Here is a 20567-nt window from a genome sequence, read left to right on the forward strand (position 1 = left end):
AAAGCTTGGTCTTTGACCCTATGTAAAAAAAAAAAGAAAAAAAATTCCATCATCTATAAATTATTTGCATCAGTGATAAATTTATATTAACATTTTTTAAGTACATTTTGTGTTATGCTTTTTTACTTTTGTTTATTTAAAAATTTATTTACAATATTAACCCCTAAATATTTTCTAAAATTAACATTACTCCAGATTTTGTTTCCTAAATATTTTACATTTTATTCCAACTAAAAAATAAAGCAATCAATATGGAAATAGAAACTATCATATATTTAATCACACATTCTGTTGTGTTTTGAAGATGTTCTATATGTGAATCCTTTGTAAACAAAGAAAACAACAATTTGATTCCATTCTGTTTTCCAAAACCTGTGAGTTTTGATTATTAACATAAGAAAAACTTCGATTGACATTTATTTAAATATTATAATTAACATATATAAACTTAATAAAAATTTTAATTATTACGAATATGTAAAATTAAAAAAGTCGAAAATACTATATAATGTGGTTATATAGTAGATTAGTTATAAAGAGGACATGTTAAATTGATAAAATATTATTAAATTTGTGGTAACACGGGTTAAATCTTCATTTAATTATTTATCAACACTACTAATATTATAATATTTGACATAAAATCAAGTTGATTTAATTAAGATAGTGTAAAATAATTAAATCATTAGGAAAAATGTGACATAATCACAGCGTATAAATTACTGATTATAAATTTAGATCCCTTATTTTTTGTTATAATAATTAAAAATCAAAATAGAATCTCGAACACTAAACAAAAAATTTTTTTCCTAATGATTTAATGTTCATGAAGTGTATTGTGAGTTAAAAAATAATATAAATAATTAGCCGGACAATTGAGTTATTTCTTTATTTACAAAACATCCAATATTTAACAAATAGATACAACATAAAATATAAATTATAATTAAAATTATATGTCTACGGTGTACCACGGATTAAAATCTAATGTTGAGTTGTAATTTTAGCCATCTTATAAGAAAAAGAATACATAACAAGGCGCTTTGAATGGTTTCTTCCTTTGACGGAGTGAGGAAAGATGTTTTGAAATAAAATCTTCGCAAAGGATTGTTAAAAGGTACTCCACTATATAACAAAGGATTGTGTGCTTCTTCCTTTGTTGACAATTGAGTACCTTGAACAATATTTTGTTATTTACTATTAGGTTACTAATTCTAATGAAAAATGTTAAATTGTACCAATATCAACTTGTGATTTATTCAGCTTATATATGGTGACCACTATCGATGTGACCGATGGTCGCGGATGCGGAACGGTCGGAGGGAGCATCTTTGGACAGAAAGAAAGGCGCGGAACTTTCCTCAGACAAGGCTTGAGGTTTTGAATCTAGGGTAGATTCAAACGAGAGAAACAAAGTTTGACGAGATTCCAACGAGCCATTTGAGAGAACGGTCGTGAAGCCTCTATCGGTCGGACGGATGCGATACGAACGAACGGATGCAAAAACGGCTAAGTGTGGTTATGGTAAGATGCGATGGTGGAAGCGATAAGAGATAGAACGATGGAGAAGAAAATGGATTGAATGACGACACAAGAGGTTTGGCTCTCCTCTTGATACAGTCGCTAACAACAGAAAACCTGGTTTGAGGTTGTTAGGGTTCTTCCTTAGAACAATCCCGGATTGAACTAGAGAAAGGATGAGACAAGATCAAGAATCGCTCTTGAGAAAAGTTTTATTTTCATTCAAGTCTAAGGAGAAACAAAGGCCTAAGCGAGGGTTTAAATACTTAGGTCAAGAGAGGGCTTAGGGACACGCGGATTCATATTGATCCGCACACTTGTCCTTAGACATGTTCTCCTTGTAAATGGAACACGTCACCTCTAAGACTTTCAACATAAAACTCTCAACGGTCCAAAAGGAATATTCCAATGTTCAATTTAAACCAAAAGATAAGAGGAAGGAGGATAACCGTCTTGGCCTTGACGCGAGAATCGAATTAGCCTTAGGGCGTTGTGCACCAAGCTCAATGCCTCGTTAAAACCTTCTCCGATAAACCCAATGGGAAAAACCCGGAGTAAGAGAAAAGAGTACACATCCTTGCTTAAGTGACTTTGATGTCTTCACTCTTGGGTAAGAGTGAAGACCAAACGAATTGAACCTTCGAGGTCTTCATGGGGCGGTTGGCGCTGGACGAATGATCGGACGAAGAGATTGATCCGTTGCTTGGCCGCCTTTGTTGAGCTACTTGATCGTGTTGTGGCTCCCGGGAGGATCGTTGGTGCCTTGGCCGCGTCCGAAGTAGGCGTCTTGGCCGCGTTCGATGCGTCTTGGTCAGGCGTCACGGTTGCGTCCAGCGTGTCTTGGTCATCTTGGTCGAGCTCCAGTCCTGCGATCACATCATTCCCTCCCTCTTGAAAAGGTTTTGTCCCCAAAACATCTCCATCTTCACCTACATCAAATGGAACGAGGTCAGTGACATTGAAAGAAGTTGATGTGGTATACTCACCTGGAAGCTCGAGTCGGTAGGCATTATCATTGATCTTTTCAACTATCCTGAATGGTCCGTCTCCTTGGGGGCTGAGTTTATCCTTGCGCTTCTGCTAGAACCGTTCTGGTCTTAAGTGAAGCCACACCCAGACGCCAGGCTTGAACAACATCGGTTTGCGTCCTCGGTTTAAGAAGCGTGCGTACTGCTCGTTTCTCCTCTCGATGTTGGCCCGAACCTCCTCGTGTAGATTCTTGACTAGCTCTGCTCTTGCGGCTCCGTCTTGGTTCTCGGTCTCGTTTGGTGGTAGAGGAAGAAGGTCCAATGGTGTAAGAGGCTTGAACCCATAGGCGACTTCAAAAGGAGACTTCTTCGTAGACGAGTGCACGGCTTGGTTGTAGGCGAACTCTATGATGGGAATGCATTCGAGCCAGGAACCCTTGTTGCTAGCGATCGCCGTTCTGAGCAAGGCGCCTATTGATCGGTTGACAACCTCCGTTTGGCCGTTGGTTTGTGGGTGTGCGGCGGTGGAGTAGAGGACCTTTGTTCCGAGTTTCCTCCATATGGCGCGCCAGAATTGACCAAGAAACTTGGGATCTCGGTCGGATATAATGGTGCGAGGCATGCCGTGTAGCCTGATCACTTGACTGAAAAACAAGTTCGCCAATTGCACAGCGTCATTGCTTTTGTTGCACGGTATGAAGTGCGCCATCTTCGAGAACCTGTCCACAACAACTATTATGCTATCCTTATGCGCCAAGAGAGGTAGGCCGAGGATGAAATCCATTGACAAATCAGTCCAGGGCGCTGAGGACACCGGCAATACATGTAGAGGCCGTGAGGATGTGTTGTTGATTTGGAGGCGCGACACACGATGCAACGACCGCAGTGCTTCTCCACCATACTGCGCATCTTTGGCCAGTAGAAATGCTCTCGAAGCACGACCAATGTCTTAGTGATGCATAAATGACCTGATAAACCTCCACTGTGGGCTTCTCGCACAAGCAACTCTCGGATAGAACCATTCGGTATACACAACCATCGCCCTCTGAACAGAAACCCTTCATGAAGATAGAATTTGGTGTAGATTCCCTTCCCATGATTCTGGAAACAGTCACCAAACTCAGCGTCTCCAGCGTGTGCATCCTTGATGCTTTTGAAACCCAACACACGAGCGTCCATGGTGGTGATGAGAGCGTGCCTCCTTGACAAAGCATCAGCCACCACGTTTTCTTTCCCCTTCTTGTACTTGATGACGTAAGGGAATGACTCTACGAACTCCAACCACTTTGCGTGTCTTCTCTTCAAGTTGGTTTGGCCGCGAAGATGCTTCAACGTTTCGTGATCGGTGTGAATCACAAACTCTCTCGCCAACAAGTAATGTTGCCAAACCTCCATTACGCGGACGAGGGCGTATAGTTCCTTGTCATAAGTCGGGTAATTGAGCGCTGCACCACTAAGCTTCTCACTGAAATACGCCACGGGCCGGCCTCCTTGAGTAAGAACTGCTCCGATCCCAACTCCCGAAGCATCGCACTCGACCTCAAATGCTTTGTTGAAGTCAGACAAGGTGAGCAAAGGGGCTTGCGTGAGGCGTCTCTTGAGCTCGGTGAACGCACGGTCTTGCTCTTCTCCCCACTTAAACTCTTGATTCTTCTTGATCACGGCGGTGAGAGGCGCGCGATCGTACTGAAGTCCTTCATGAACCTCCGGTAAAAACTTGCGAGACCGTGGAACGATCGAACTTACGTGATGCTTGTTGGCGTGGGCCACTCCTCTATCGTGCGTATCTTCTCTCCATCAACCTTGAGACCCTGCGAACTCACAACAAAGCCTAGAAAGACTAATTCATCAGCAGCAAAGATGCACTTTTTCAAGTTGGCATACAGTTGCTCTTCGCGGAGAGTAAACAAGACTGATTCTAAATGTTTAACATGATCGGACAGACTAGAACTATACATGAGGATGTCATCAAAGTAAAACATTACAAACTTAATTGATAAACAGCCTTAAAACATGGTTCATGAGTCGCATAAATGTAGAAGGAGCGTTAGAAAGACCGAATGGCATTACCAACCATTCGTACAAACCTTGTTTCGTTTTGAAGGCTGTCTTCCATTCATCGCCCTCCTTCATGCGAACTTGATGGTAGCCACTCTTCAAGTTGATCTTTGAGAAGACGTTGGCGCCACTTAGTTCGTCGAGCATATCATCAAGGCGCGGTATGGGATGCCTATAGTTGACGATGATATTGTTGACGGCTCGGCAGTCAACACACATGCGCCACGATCCATCATTCTTAGACACGAGCAAGACTGGTACGGCGCATGGGCTCAAACTCTCCCAGACGTATCCTTGTGACATAAGCTCCGCTACTTGGCGCTCGAGCTCCTTCGCCTCCTCGGGGTTGACTCGGTAGGCTGGCCGGTTAGGAAGCTGTGCGCCTGGAACGAGATCAATTTGGTGCTCAATGCCTCTGACCGATGGTAGGCCTTCAGGAAGCTCTTCGGGGAACACGTCGGCGAAGCGTCTAAGGACGTCGCAAATCACCTCCGGTAGGGCGTCTATCGATCCTTCAAGGCCTCTAAGCAATAAATCTCGAAAGACCATCAATAACACTTGGCCAGAGTCCCTAATGGACTTCCTAACATCACCATATTGAACTAAAAAGTTCTTTTTATCGTCCGAGTCTTTTGACAACCTACTTTGCATTTCATGAACTTGCGTGGGGCTCAAGGGTTTCAAGCAAATACATTTGTTGTCATGAACGAAGAAATATTGATTTGTGTGGCCGCAATGCGTGGTTTGCTTATCAAATTGCCATGGTCTCCCCAATAAGAGGTGGGTAGCTTGCATAGGCACCACGTCGCATAGGACTTGGTCCTTATACGGACCGATACTAAACGAGACCTTGACCTGTTCCTTTACATGGATCACGGTCTTGTCATTCAACCATTTTAAATGATAGGTACGAGGGTGATTTGTGGTCTCAAGAGAAAGTTTCTTGACTAGACTGGAGCTTGCAACATTGGTGTAAGATCCACCGTCTATAATCAAGCCGCAAATCTTCCCACTTACAATGCACCGATTGTGGAAGATGTTATCGCGCTGGCTTGCGTCGTTGGCGGTCGCCACACTTCTATTGAGGATGCGGTGAATCATCAGAAGCTCTCCGACGTCAGGCTCAGCTACGGCTTCTTCCAGTTCAGCCTCTCCTCGAACATTCTCCTCGGTCGCTTCATCGTCGGACTCGAACTCGCCGGCTTCAGTAAGGATCATTGTGTGTGCGTTCGGGCACTCGTGAGCGCAATGGCCTCTCCCTTGACACTTGAAACAAATAATGTCGCGGCTCTGGACGTCGGTAGTGTTGCGTCGTGGGTCTTGGCGCTCATTGGTGGCCGGCTCTTTTGGTTTGAACCGTGTGTCAGCATTGGTCGGCTTCGGCCTCTCTTGGAGCCGGTTTGATGGCGACGCGTTGGGAGACCAAGTTAGAGCTCCTTGCGTTCTGGTGCGAGTCGCGGAGGCGTTCTTCTTCTTGATTTGACTTTCAATCTGCACCGAGAGATGCAACAATTCTTCAAAGATTTGATAGGGCAGGCGCTCAACCTTGTGCGCAATGCGCTCTTGTAACCCGTCCAAGAACTGAGCCATGAGTGACTCTTCGGAGTCGTTGACTTGAAATCGGTTGCGCAAGTGCTCAAACTCCTCGAAATACTCTTCAACGGGGCGTGCGCCGTGAGTTAGCCTCCGGAACTTCTTCTGGAGCTCACGGTGGTAGAACAGAGGCAGCTAGCGCCGTCGCATCTCGACCTTGAGGACTTCCCAAACGGTGATAGGTCGTTCTCGGTTGCGGCGCTGCTCAGATTCGAGGTGATCCCACCAGGTGAGAGCGTGATTGGTGAACTGAGCTACGGCGTATTGAACCTTGCGCAGCTCCGGGTAGGCGTGACACGAGTATAGATGCTCCATGCGGCTTTCTCAATGGAGGTAAGCTTCCGGGTCGGATTTACCAGCGAACGTCAGTGCGATCATTTTATGAGCTGGTTCGTGGTGCCTTGGGGCTTCTTCGTACGGATCGTCATGTCGCTGACGTCGTCTAGGCCGCGGTTCAAAGTCCTCATTGGACTGGTCGCTCGCCGGCTCTTTTCGTGGTCACCTTGCGGGCAAAGGATCTTCTCGGGGAGGGTTTAACAGTTCGATTCTTGTTAAATGCTCCGCAAGTTGTTCTATGCCGGTTCGTAACGCGGCGAGGGTGACTCCTATCTCGGGTGGTGCTGGAGGTGGTTCTTCGGCCATCGTCCGTACGGTCTATGGTGACGTGTAGCTTCTCTACGCGGCTTGGGTTTGAATTTAAACCTCGCAAGACAAAAGCAAAAATAACACAAACGCGTGAGAACCAAACGTTCAATAGGACCACACAATAGATTTTATTTCGTCACCAATGATTGAGGACAGCTCACACAATTTAAACCTATGACCAAAACAAAAAGCAAAAGCAAAAGTACTACACGAGAAGAAATGCTTTATGGTCAAGAACAAAAACGCGGAAACAAAATGCAATCCTAACTTTATCGATCTAAAAGTGTTCATGCAAGAACAAATATGAACACAAGGATGAACAGAACAAACGCTAAACAACCTAGACAAACAATTAACAACACCAAACATGCACCAAATTAAACCAAATGACAAAACGGAACACGCGAGACAAGATGATGCATACTAGACTATCAAACAACCTAAAGATCGAAATTTTTAACAAAAGGGAAGAGTTTTAGAACGAAAAAACCTCGTAGGAGCTTTTGAAGCTTTGGTGCCAAGCTGATGTGACCGATGGTCGCCGATGCGGAACAGTCGGAGGGAGCGTCTTCGGACACAACGAAAGGCGCGGAACTTTCCTCGGACAAGGCTTGAGGTTTTGAATCTAGGGTAGATTCAAATGAGAGAAATGAAGTTTGACGAGATTCCAACGAGCCGTTTGATAGAACGGTCATGAAGCCTCTATCGGTCGGACGGATGCGATACGAACGAACGGATGCGAAAATGGCTAAGTGTGGTTATGGTAAGATGCGATGGTGGAAGCGATAAGAGATAGAACGATGGAGAAGAAAATGGATTGAATGACGACACAAGAGATTTGGCTCTCCTCTTGATACGGTCGCTAACAATGGCAAACCCGGTTTGAGGTTGTTTGGGTTCTTCCTTAGAACAATCCCGGATTGAACTAGAGAAAGGATGAGATAAGATCAAGAAACGCTCTTGAAAAAAGTTTTATTTTCATTCAAGTCTAAGGAGAAACAAAAGCCTAAGAGAGGGTTTAAATACTTAGGTCAAGAAGAGTACCCCCTTTCTATTATTTTTATGGAAAACACAATAACATGATCATGGCTTGTAACAAGCCCTAAACATCTTAACGAAAGGACGCATCATCTTCACCAGTACTTTTTTCTTCTTCTTCTCCTTAGGAGGGGTCTCCGAATCCTCATCGATATCACTGTCATAAGCTTCCTCATCCGATAAATGTGGTGTGTCAATACTACCATCTGAGGTCAAAACTGTTAACAGGATTGTCAACAAGAGCCTAATTTCCTTGAACTCAGGACTTGCATCTGAATCATGTGCCCAGCAACATTCAAGTATAATACAGTATAGATCAAGAGGTTTCGGCTGAGAACTCCACATGAACTTCTGAAGAGTGCCGCCTTCCATGAGTTCGATAACTATCATCAGTTGCGGCTCTATGCAAGCTCCAACAAACTATACCATCACCAAAAACCATGTTTAATTTCTCACTATTATAATGATAAAACACCAACATAACTAATAAATTTTTTCATTTTTTACCTTCACAATGTTGGCATCTCTCATCTTGGATAGTAACAGGACTTCATTTTGAAACTTCTTTTTGTCACTTGGTTGCATTATCTTCACAACAACGGGAAATCGGTTTCTGAGCCTATAAAATCATTATAAAGAACATACGAAATAAGTTATAACTTTTAATTAAAGTAAGAGAGAGATGGGACATACAATCCTTTGTATAAGATGGAGTAGCCTCCTTCTCCAATCATCTCTCCCACTGAGACATCGTTTGGGTTGAGAAGCAATTCCCTGCTGATACTGAAATTGAATTTCTCGTTGGACTTCTTGTAAGAAGGGCAGTTTGAGAAAGCCATTACTCCAGCTCTCATTTTGAAGGCTGGAAGTGATTAAGAGGACTAAGGATGATTAGTGAAAGATGAAGTGTTGATGATGATGAGTGATAGAGGAAATGCTTGGGCATATTTATAATACTACAACATGTGGGGGTGATTCTGTAATCTTAGGAGTTGTTATTCGACGTGTATGTTGGCTAAAAATGTTAATTGACAATTAATAGTATAAAAACGAGAAAATCAATACTAATTAGTATTACAGTAAATTTTTACCAATGAGCATGAATGGTCTCGTTACCAAGCTTATCTTTAAATTAATTTTTTTATCCTTTCACCACCACATCTCTTGATTTTCTTATAATCTTATCTTTAAGTAGCTTTTTTTCTTAATATGTTTAACAATATATGTGGACTCTATGTGCAACTCTTTTGGAAAAACTTTTTATGCATGAGCTGTATACAGCAATGTATATATTAGTATAAAGATGGTAACAAAGCTGGAATTACTATATATTTTATTAATTTTCTATCTATAAAATTTTATATATATTTTTAAAAATATATCTTATTTTCACTGCCAATAATTTTCATGATGAAATAAAAGGCGACTGACTGATACAATAATCTTCTATCAATTTTTATTATTAAAGATTAGATAAAATAATCAGGTAACCAAGGTCCATTGTATCCTAGTTTTGTTTATAGTTTACATACAAAATGTACTCACAGCCAATGACGTTCGCAACCGAGTAAGACATATGGGGTTGCGATATTATAGCAATCCATTTTATCATATGACGAAAAGATTTACAAACTTACCGTCCATCTATCCTACGATATTTCTGTTCCAGTCTATGTGACTATATATGTATCACATAAGTTGACAACTCCATGCCAATGTACAAACATCCACCATCTCAAAAGAGCTACATTAAATAAATGTTTCCGTCAAATGAGATTTTGTTACCGATCGAGCTTATATGATTAGGTCAGAATATCCACCATCTCAAAAGAGCTACATTAAATAAGTGTTACCGTTTGTAGAATTTGAAAAAAAACAAAAAAAAATTGAAATCGAAACCAAGCAATACATGTTAGGGTTTAGGCATGGCCAAAAGACAGAACACAGTCACACACACTCACCACTTGGGGAGGTTAAGCTTCTCATCTCCTAATTTTAACACTTTAATTTCGACAGTTGTAATTAATGAAAACAAGACTTTATATGGGCTAATTAAGTTAGATTACGTCGAGATTTGCCCATCAATATTGTATTATTTGCACCCTCGTAAGCTCGTTTAAGTTTCCCTAAGCGTGAGGGGCAGTGGCCGACCCAGAAATGTTGTTAACCCAGGTCAAAACATAAAGAAAAAAATCATCTTTAATATAAATAAAAAAATCCTACAGTGTTAAAAAAAATTGTAAAAGCATCCTACGATCTTTCATGTTTTAAAATCTTGTCATCACAGTTTCGTTTGTAATAGTTTTGAATACATCTTTCTCGATAAAACAAACTAAACAATCATTCAAAAATTGATGTCCAATCTGATTAATTACGTCGATATGTCTTTACGATCTTCATGGCTGAAAAACATCTCTCAACAGTTGCAGTAGCAACATGTAGAATCAAAACCAACTTCAAAAGCCTATAAACCAAGGGATATGACATATGTTTTCGTGTTTCCACCAATATTCTAGCAAGGTCTCCAAGATTCTCCAAATTAGAAAATCTTTCATCATGTCGAACATTATCAATGTAGATACATAATTCTTGCTCAAGAGAAATGAGCTCCCCTGAACTGAAGTCATCTGGATAGAACTCAGATAACCTCAACAATTTTGAGAGATCAAACTCAGTAAATGCATCGATGGGAGATAGAGAAGCAGCACAAATAAGCAACTCAGTGTTCACCTCATTAAAGCGGTCGTTAAATTCTTGAAGCTGCAAATCCAAGACAGAATATAAGCAATTGACCTTGTAATGATGCATATGTGATACTCCTGTCTTTTACTTCGTCTTTTTGAGTCTACAAAATCTGTCTCCATCTCAACCTTTTCAAGCTCATGTTTCTCACAAAACAAATAAACTTTCGTCATGAGAGAATTCCACCCACCATCTCTAAACAACTGGAGTTGTCTCTTAGTTGATTTCAATAATGACATAGCATTTAAAATATCTTGATCTCTTCTTTGCAGCGCCACTGACAAGGTATCTGTGAGTCCTAAAAGATGTATCATCATATGCAAATAAAACACAAAATCAAAGCTATGAAAGTAATCAAGGAGACCATGAGCTTGACGTCTTTTCAAGTCATATGCGCCTTCATTCTCAATGTACTCAAGCACCTTGATGATATAAGAAAACAACTGAATCACCCGCAATAGAGTTCTGTAGTGAGAATTCCAACGAGTATACCCTGGTCTTTGAAGAGAGATCTCTTGATTCTTGTTCCTATACTGATTTCACCATTATTAATTTCTTCCATAATTTTTTTTCTGTAACTCTCTCGGATCATATCTTTCCTTTTGCATGAGGCTCCCACTACATTCAGTAACAGAGAAATCATATCAAAAAAGTCGCCAACATTAAAATGTTTTTTTGCAACTGCCACAACAACTAATTGAAGTTGTTGAGCAAAGCAATGAACATAATATGCTGATGTGCTTTCCCTCTAAATTAATGATCTTAATCCATTGAACTCGCCCTTCATGTCACTTGCTCCGTCATACCCTTGTCCTCTCACCCTTTTTATGCTCAGTCCATATTTAGCAAACAAATCATCAATAGAAAATTTCAAAGAAGTTGCAGAAGTCTCACTCACATGTGTGATACTCATAAATCTCTCTTTGACTATCCCACCTTTATCAACAAATCGAAACACTACCGCCATTTGCTCTTTGTCGGAAACATCAGCAGATTCATCCACCAGCAAACCGAAAACATTATGATTAATTTCTTCAATAAAATATTTGACTACCTCTTCTGCAAAACAATGCACAATATCTTTCTGAATCTTAGGAGATTTCATCTGATTATTTCCAGGAGCATTATCTAAAATAACCTTACTCACAACTTCATTCTGATCAGCAGTGTACTTCAAGAGTTCCACAAAGTTTCCTCTATTGATAGAATTTTCTGATTCATCATGACCACGGAAAGATAATCCTTTTTGCAATAAGTATCTTGAAGCATCAACAGAAGCATTCAACCGAATTCGATACTCATTTTTTGTAATATCGTCTTGTTTATGCAAAGCATGCTCAATAGACTGACCTTGTTTCATCAAGTTTTCACACTTTATAACTGCATTGTTGTGAAAACTATCAACACCTCCCACATGTCCTGAAAAACTCTTGAAATCATTCCACCTACAGAATCCATCTGTAAATGCATCACTTTTTACGCATTTACCAGCATTATCTCTGAACAAGTAACAAGACAGACAAAAAGCTTTTTCTTTTTTTTTTTCACACTGTACTCTAACCAATTTCTATATTGATCAAACCAAGCTGGGTTAAATCGCCTCAATGTATTTCCTATCAATGTTTGTTTATAAGTATGCCGACGAGGTTGACAAGGACCTCGAATCAAGTATTTTCGAATTACCTCATCTCTTTGATTCGGATGATAATCTGTTATTCTTTTTCGATCAGCAGGATCCCAAGGTAAATCAATATCATCTGATTCACTGCAAAGTGGAGATGGTGGTTCATTGCGAGGTGTAGATGGTAGTTCACTCTGAGGTGTAGATCGTTCTTTTCTTTTATAGTAGTTTTTCAAAGTATTCATTGTTTTGTCTGAAAAAAATTAGAAAAAAAATTGTAAACATAAAGTAAAACCATGTACTGGAATTTTTATTTCTAAATATAATTTTTTTTTAAAAAATTATTATAAAACAAAATCTAGTTTTGTATCAAATAAACTTACTTGGTTTGAAGAATCTGATGTACTGAAGATGTGAAGCAGAAAAATTGAAAACACACACACGGAGTCACGGACACACCAACACGACGATCATTGCTTCTTTCTCTTTTTTTGGTCGACTTAAAGAAGATGCGTACTTCTTCGTTTAATATATAAGCACATAATAAATTATTAGGGTAAACAAATTGAGCCAAATTTTTTTTTAATTATAACAGATAAAAGGCTTTGATCTTCTTTTTGTTATGAGGGCTTGAGCACTTGCTAAAGTGCCGGTTCAATAATAAAAAGAAGAGACGGTGGTGTTTTACAATAGACAAAAGCTTGTGAAATATGGTTTACAAGTTAACGCTAGTCCTACTTCTTATTTCGTTTGTTAGCTTATAGTTTATTATCATCTTTACGAATTAAGAGATTGTAACGACTGTAATTTTTACATTATTATTTTTTGTCTACGCAAATCAAGTCAGAGTCAACACATCTACAACCATTACCATGTCAACTGGATTAACTAGTTCGAACGAACTTTAGGCTGACTCTCATTGGGGACCAGACTTTGTTTGCGATATTCAAACACCAACACAGTAATCACATATAGGTGTATAAGACGAGATTATTTAAATTTACGATATATATTCAAATAATTCACATATACTATACAGTCTATACGTATTTATTCGGGTGGACAATGCATTGTAAATTAAGTGGGTAATTTGGCAGAGTGAAATTATATTTATAGGCTATTTTCGGGGTTAGATATTTGTAACACTGACGAACTAAGAATTGTAACACACATACATCATCACAAACGTAAACATTTTATACCCATACGTTTATATAAACCTATCGACGTTTGTAAATGCTCACACTTCGTGTTAAAAAACAAAAAAAAATCAAGCCTCGACTAAAGGAGTTTTTGCGTTGTGAGATTGGTAATGGACGTAGCGCTTCTTTCTGGTACGATAACTGGTGCGAGCTTGGTCCATTGGCTGACTTCATAGAAGGAAATGGACCGAGACAACTGCGGATAAGGGGAAACACTATCGTATTAGAGGCAGTAAGAAATGGAGAAAGGCGGATGCCGGCTGCGAGATCTGATTCTGAGCAATCATTCATGGCAACTCTCACATCTATATCTCCACCAAACGATGACAAAGGGGCTGATATGTACCCCTGGAAAAGGCTGTCAGGGTCTTTCGCTCAGAAGTTCTCTTCCAAAGAAACTTGGGAGCTACTAAGGTCTCACTCTCCTGTGGTACCGTGGAGTAAGACAGTATAGTTTAAGGAAGCAGTGCCGCATTACTCTTTTATAACCTGGCTTGCTTTTCTGGGAAGGCTGCCTACCAAAGACAGGCTAAGGAATTGGGGGCAGTGGCGGAGCCAGAAAAATTATTCATGAGTGTCGTAATATATATTTTTAAAAAAAATATATATTAAAAAGTGGTATTACAAAAAAATTTCTGAAAATAAATTTTACTTTCACTCATATTTTGGAAACATTCTAAAGATGGTGATGCTTTAGGGATTTTTTTCTAATCAACTTATAATTATGTTTAGGCAGCTTTTTTTTTGAAGGCATTTTATCCATACAATGATACAAAAATACAATCGATTTAGATTTTGTTAAAGGCTAAGCCCAATAGTTTGTCAAAAATGTCCAATGATCATATGTTAATATCTTAAAATTATATAAAAACTTAATAGAAAAAGAGACATGAAAGAGGTAGCGAGAGTTCTATTTTTATTTGAGGGATGTCAACAAATTTTTAGAAGGGTGTCAACAGGTTTCATAGACATTTACCAATTAATTAATTTAATAAAAGCTAAACTAAAATTCATAATTTCATGGGTGTCATATGACACCCTTAATCCTTCTCTACCTCCACCACTGATTGGGGGATCAATGTCTCTCCAAGTTGTGTGCTCTGTTCTAATGGGATTGAAAGTCATGATCATCTTTTCTTCCAATGCGCTTACTCTTCGGAGGTTTGGAGTGTGTTTGCAGGCAGAATTATATCATCCCCTCATGCGGGTTTAAGCTCTATCTCCACCTGGATCCTTCAAGTGGTGCAACATCCGCACCCAAACGCTGCGACCATCATCAAACTCGTTCTTGAAGTCACCTGCTATCTTATTTGGCGCAAAAGGAATGTTAGGCTCTTCACCAACGTTTCGTCTCCTCCTCTAGTGGTTCAACCCAGGGTGGATCGTACAATCCGTGATCGTCTGCTCTCCTTACCTGGAGCTACAGTTTCTTTTTCCTCCCTTTTAACTTCTTATTTTGGCTGTATACGTTTCCCTTTCTAGCTTTCTCTTTTTATTTTTGTACTGAGAAAACAAAAAATTTGGTATAAATCTTAACCTTTTACCAAACAAAAAAAAAACAAAAAAAAATCGATCCCATAATTTCGAAAATAAAGGAGGTAGAGAACTGTCGCGTCCGAGCTAATGTGTAATTCGCTTCTTGTTGATTTCAGTTCCAATTAGATTCAAGATTCTCTAATTACCCAACGACAAAAAAAAAATATCAAAAGATTCCTTGATAAAGAACATATAGAGATTAATAAAGCTAGATAATGTGATATTTGTTTTTTCTATAACTCAGTTCCAATTACATAAGCTTCCTTACAAAATCAAAGATTCCTTAATAAACAACACATACTGAAAACTTTAGACAAAACAATACCTTTTTCTCTCTCTCGAAAAGGCGATTGCCAAAACCCTTTCCTTCTAAGCCGCCGTTGCCGATCTCGGCGGCGGCAACCCCCCCTAATGACCAAGAAAAAACGCTCACCTCGCAAATCCTCCTTTTCCACTTCCTCAACTCTCGTCCCTCCAAAACCTGCCTCCGCTCCTCCCCCTGATATCGCCCCTCCCTCTTCCCATGCCCCCATCGTAGATCCGGCCGCTAATCGGGGGGTAACCCCAGTTTCAACTAAGGACCCCATCTTGGAAGGTTCTCAGTCGGCCAGATCTGTAAGCCTGCGACCTCAAGTGGTTCAAGAACTCAGAATTCGGACCCTATGCTCGCTCCGGCCAAGGATACCACCGCTAGCCCAGCGTTAGCCAACTGGAAAGCAATGCTCGTTGGATCGTCAGGTAAAATGGAAAGAAAAGGGACCCCCTTTACCTTGGAGACAGGGGAGCTATGTGTTAAGATCCCTAATGAGGTAATTAAGAGAAATCAGAATAGATAGAAGGAATTCATCATTGGGCAGTTCCACGGCAATCTCCCATCCAAAGGAGCTCTATACGCCATTCTAAACGGTATTTGGAGCCGGAAAAAACGGGATATCACGATTTCCAAGCAAGGACCTAAATCGGTTCTTATCCGAATATCGTGTGAAGAAACTCGTCGTAAGGTGTTATCTCAGAGGGTTTGGCACATTGAGGACCAAAGTATGTTTGTTGCTGACTGGGAACCTGGTCTCTCTCCTACTATGCCTGAGCTTACTGAAGCTCCTGTCTGGATTGAACTTAGAGGAGTCCCTCCTCAATTCTTCTCCGAGGAAGCCCTCGAACATGTTGCAGGAATGGTAGGCCACCCAGTTTTCTGCCATCCTACTACGCTCAATCTCACTGACCTGGAAGTTGCTAAGGTATTCACCATAGTTGATATCACTAAGCCACTACCAGAGGCGGTCAACGTCCAATTTGAGTCAGGAGAAACTTGTAGGATTGAGGTGTCAAGCCCTTGGCTCCCTCCCACATGTGAATTCTGTCATGAAGTGGGTCATTCTATCAAAAGATGTCCGACAGCACCTATTCTGTGTACCCGTTGCAACTCAACAACCCACCCTACTGAAGACTGTCCCCGGAGGAAGAAGATCATTAATCTTCCTGCTGAATCTATAACTCGACCAAAGAGGAAAAATCCCTCTAGAAGGCGTAAAGAGCAAGCTAAGAAGGATTCGAACGACCTGTCGAGCTGTAAACAGGGACCTCCCGCTCATCTAGGTGGTGTCCTGGAACTGGATATTGGTCTTGACAGCTCAAGTATGAATCCCACAAACAAGAATCGGGCTCCCAAAAGTGTTACCACCTCTTCTGCTCCTTCCTCTTCAGACTCTGAGCCATTAGAGGAATCCTCTTCTTCTGATACCCCGTCGGAAGAAGATAATAATCCGGAAGACAACGCACTTTTCATCAAGGTGATGTCCAAGCAAGAGAAACGCAGAAAGAAAGCTTCCGCAGGGAAGGGTCCACCACCTAAATCATCCCGTTAATGGTAAAAGTCGATATTTTTTGTTGGAACGTTAGAGGTTTTAATCATAGTATAAGCGGAGAAGTTTTAAAAAATGGCTACGGCAGTATAAGCCGGTTTTTGGTAGTTTACTTGAGACGCGTGTTAGGCAGCACAAGTCTCAGAAGTATTTTCAGTCTACTTTTGCGGGTTGGCAGTTAGAGACTAACTATGAGTTTGCAGAGCTTGGCAGAATTTGGGTTGTGTGGCATCAATCAGTGAGAGTTACTATTCATTCCAAATCTAATCAAATGGTGACCTGTATTGTTTCTCTTCCTCATGAGGATTCAGAAATAGTAGTGTCTTTTGTCTATGCGGTCAACTGTAGATACAGGAGACAACAGCTTTGGGAGGAGATGTGTTCCCTCTCTAGGGACACCTTGATTAACACTAGACCTTGGGCAGTAATGGGTGATTTCAACCAAACATTGAGTCCAGCAGAACACTCTTCTGGAGGAACTAGGATTCGAAAAGGTATGGAAGAGTTTCGAGAATGTCTTCATTATGCGAGTTTACGGGATCTTACTATCCGAGGGAACAAGTTCACTTGGTGGAACAATCAAGATCAAAATCCCATAGCAAAAAAGTTGGACAGAGTACTCATAAATGATGAATGGTTAGACAAATTCTCCATCTCCTACGCTCACTTTGCTGAACCAGACTTTTCAGACCACAGTCTAGCAATTATATATTTTGGACAGAGGCAGAGGGGTCGAAGGCATTTCATGATCAACCACTACCTGCTGCATCATGAAGATTTTATTCCAAGACTTCTTTCGTTTTGGCATACTCTTCAGATTCAGGGATCAGCAAAGTATTCTCTAGCTAAGAAACTGAAGGCTCTAAAAGGGGAATTAAGGGATCTTAATCGCGAGCACTTTTCTGATCTGGAAAACCGCACTCGTGAAGCACAGGAGGCTTTAACCCACTGTCAAGTCCTCCTTCTACATAATCCTTTGCTGATTGCAGCTGCCCAGGAGAAACAGGCTTACAAGAAGTGGTTGACCCTCACAACTGCAGAGGAGAAATTTCTTTTTCAGAGGGCAAGAATCAAGTGGTTTGAGTGCGGTGACCTTAACACTGCCTACTTTCACCGCATGGTAGCCACTCGCAGAGCCTCCAACCAGATTCACTATTTGGTTAATGAGCAGGGACAGAGGCTTCACAAACCAGAAGATATTAAACTCCATTGTGTGTCCTACTTTGAGGACCTATTAGGAGGACAACCTCAGGCTCTTACCTCTACAGACTTAGACCAGATTCGGGAGTATACTACATACAGACTGAGTGCTAATCTTGCTGAAGCTTTAGTTGAAGCTGTTTCTGCGGAGGAGATCAAGAATGTAGCATTTTCTATGCCTACAAACAAAACTCCAGGTCCTGACGGGTTCACTGGTGAGTTCTACAGAGCAGCTTGGGATATCTTGGGAAATGACATTATTGAAGCTGTTCAAGAATTCTTCAGATCAGGTAAACTTCTCAAGCAGCTAAATGCCACTGCCCTGAGTCTGATTCCTAAGGTCATTGGGGCTGATAAAATAACAAACTTCCAGCCCATCTCCTGTTGTAATGTTATTTACAAAGTCATCTCCAAAATTATTGCTGGATGATTGGAGAGTATCCTCCCATCAATGATCTCGAACACGCAATCGGCTTTTGTCAAAGGCAGGTTAATTGTTGAAAATATTCTCTTGGCTTCTGAAATGGTTCAGGGATTTGGTAGGTCTAATATCTCTCCAAGAGCGCTCCTGAAAGTAGATCTGAGAAAGGCTTTTGATTGTGTGAAGTGGGAGTATGTTCTGAAAATCCTGGAAGCTGCTGAATTCCCAGCTGTTTTTCTCAAATGGGTGGAGCAATGCATTACTACCACCTCTTTCTCTATCAACATCAATGGTGAGTTATGTGGGCACTTCAGAGGAGGACAAAGACTTCGTCAAGGTGATCCTCTGTCCCCTGCTCTGTTTGTCATTGCTATGGAGCTACTCTCCAATATGCTCTCGAACAAGTTTGCCTCAGGACAGATTGGTTATCACCCCCTTGGAATCAACCCGGTTGTCTCCCATCTGGCGTTTGCAGATGACCTCATGATTTTCTTTAATGGAAGTGCTGATTCTCTGCAGGAAATAGCTTCACTTCTCGAGAAGTTCAAGCTTCTTTCCGGTCTTAGCATGAACCGAGACAAATCAACCCTGTTTGTTGCTGGAGTTCCGGAGAATCTCAGGGCACAAATGCAGCAGCAAGGCTTCTCTATAGGATCTTTTCCAGTGAGATACTTAGGGATGCCTCTCCGCCACCACAAGCCCAGAAAAAACGACTACTCTCCACTTCTCGATAATATTCGAGCTCGTTTCAACTCTTGGGCCTCGAAAGCCCTCTCCTTTGCTGGTAGACTTCAACTGATCATTGCGGTAATCTACAGCTCTGTAAACTTTTGGTCTTCTGCTTTTACACTGCCTCAGGGATGTTTGAGAGCAATTGAATCGATGTGCAATGCTTATCTTTGGTCTGGCGATGTTCAGAAGCGGACCTCAGCTAAAGTTGCTTGGAAAACGGTCTGTTTACCTAAGAAGGAGGGAGGCCTCGGGCTTACAAACTTCAGGATTTGGAATACCACGCTAAATCTCAAGTTGATCTGGCTTCTTTTCACAAATAGCGGATCCTTGTAGGTAGCTTGGATGAAGGCACATATGGTAAAGAGTAGTAACTTCTGGACCACAGAGATCGGTCAAGGTGCTTCTTGGATGTGGAAAAATCTAATTTCCTTGAAGCCCCAGGTAAAAGCTCTTCTTGGTTGTAAAGTGAGGGATGGGGCAACAGTAAGCTACTGGTTTGATAACTGGAGTCAGTTAGGTCCTTTGATTGACTTTGTTGGAGAGGATGGCCCGAGACTTATGGGTATCCCTAGAGATGCTACTGTGGCTCAAGGTACTAGTTCTTTTGGTTGGAGACTTCCGTCTTCAAGGACCAGACACCATTTGCTCCAAACAGTCAGAAATGTTCTTGTTTCGATGGACCCTCCCTCTGCTGCGTCAGGCCAGGACTTATACACTTGGGGACCAGTGGAAAGCAGGAAGGATTCCTTCAGCACAAAGATCACATGGGAAGCTCTGCGTCCCTCGGCCCTTACCAAAGTCTGGTATAAAGCGGTTTGGTTTAAGCGTGGAATTCCCAAACACAGTTTCACGTTCTGGGTTGCTAACATGAACATGCTCCCTGTTAAAGTGCGTATGACCAGTTGGGGAACAAACATTGATCCAGTTTGTACTCTTTGTTCTAATGGGGTTGAGACTCGAGACCACCTGTTTCTCCACTGTAGCTATTCTCTGCAGATCTGGCATTTGGTTCTGCCTAGACTGGGACTTCCGCAGCTCATGTTTGTGGACTGGCAAACTATGATCCACTGGCTCCTAGGTCACTCCAAAGCCCTCCCTTCTACGTTGAAGAAGTTAGTCACCCAAGCTACGGTCTATTTGATTTGGAAAGAAAGAAACTCACGATGCCACAGAGGCCCTCTAACCTCCCCTGCTGTTTTGTTTCGGGTTCTCGACAGAACAACTCGGGACATTCTGCTTGCTCACCAGCACTCTAAACAATGCAAGGGACTGCTATCCAAATGGCTTTCCCATGTTTTACTATGAATCAGTTCCGGCCATTAGTTTCGATCTAATTATATAACTTGTAACCTATAGCTTTTTATTTTTTAGGGCTATAGTTTCTAATTAAACTCTTGTAAACCTCAAGTTCCATTTTGGTAATATAAT

The 20567-nt window shown here is 41.1% G+C and overlaps 2 protein-coding genes and 1 pseudogene across 2 annotated transcripts; 1 reads left to right on the plus strand and 2 right to left on the minus strand.

Moving 5' to 3' along the window:
• LOC109126460 (cysteine-rich receptor-like protein kinase 38) lies at positions 7869–8662 on the minus strand. Its single transcript, XM_019230017.1, has 3 exons — positions 8517–8662; positions 8331–8442; positions 7869–8243 (listed from the first exon to the last, which is right to left on the minus strand). Exons 1-3 carry the CDS (start codon positions 8660–8662, stop codon positions 7869–7871), a joined length of 633 nt encoding a protein of 210 aa, XP_019085562.1.
• On the minus strand, positions 10191–12253 carry LOC104715532 (annotated as a pseudogene).
• LOC104715533 lies at positions 17214–20444 on the plus strand. Its single transcript, XM_010432929.1, has 4 exons — positions 17214–18326; positions 18519–19214; positions 19266–19358; positions 19473–20444. The coding sequence occupies exons 1-4, from the start codon at positions 17214–17216 to the stop codon at positions 20442–20444; spliced, it is 2874 nt and encodes a 957-aa protein (XP_010431231.1).

The sequence above is a fragment of the Camelina sativa genome, chromosome 9 (genome assembly GCF_000633955.1).
Source record: "Camelina sativa cultivar DH55 chromosome 9, Cs, whole genome shotgun sequence".
In the NCBI taxonomy this organism is placed as follows: domain Eukaryota; kingdom Viridiplantae; phylum Streptophyta; class Magnoliopsida; order Brassicales; family Brassicaceae; genus Camelina; species Camelina sativa.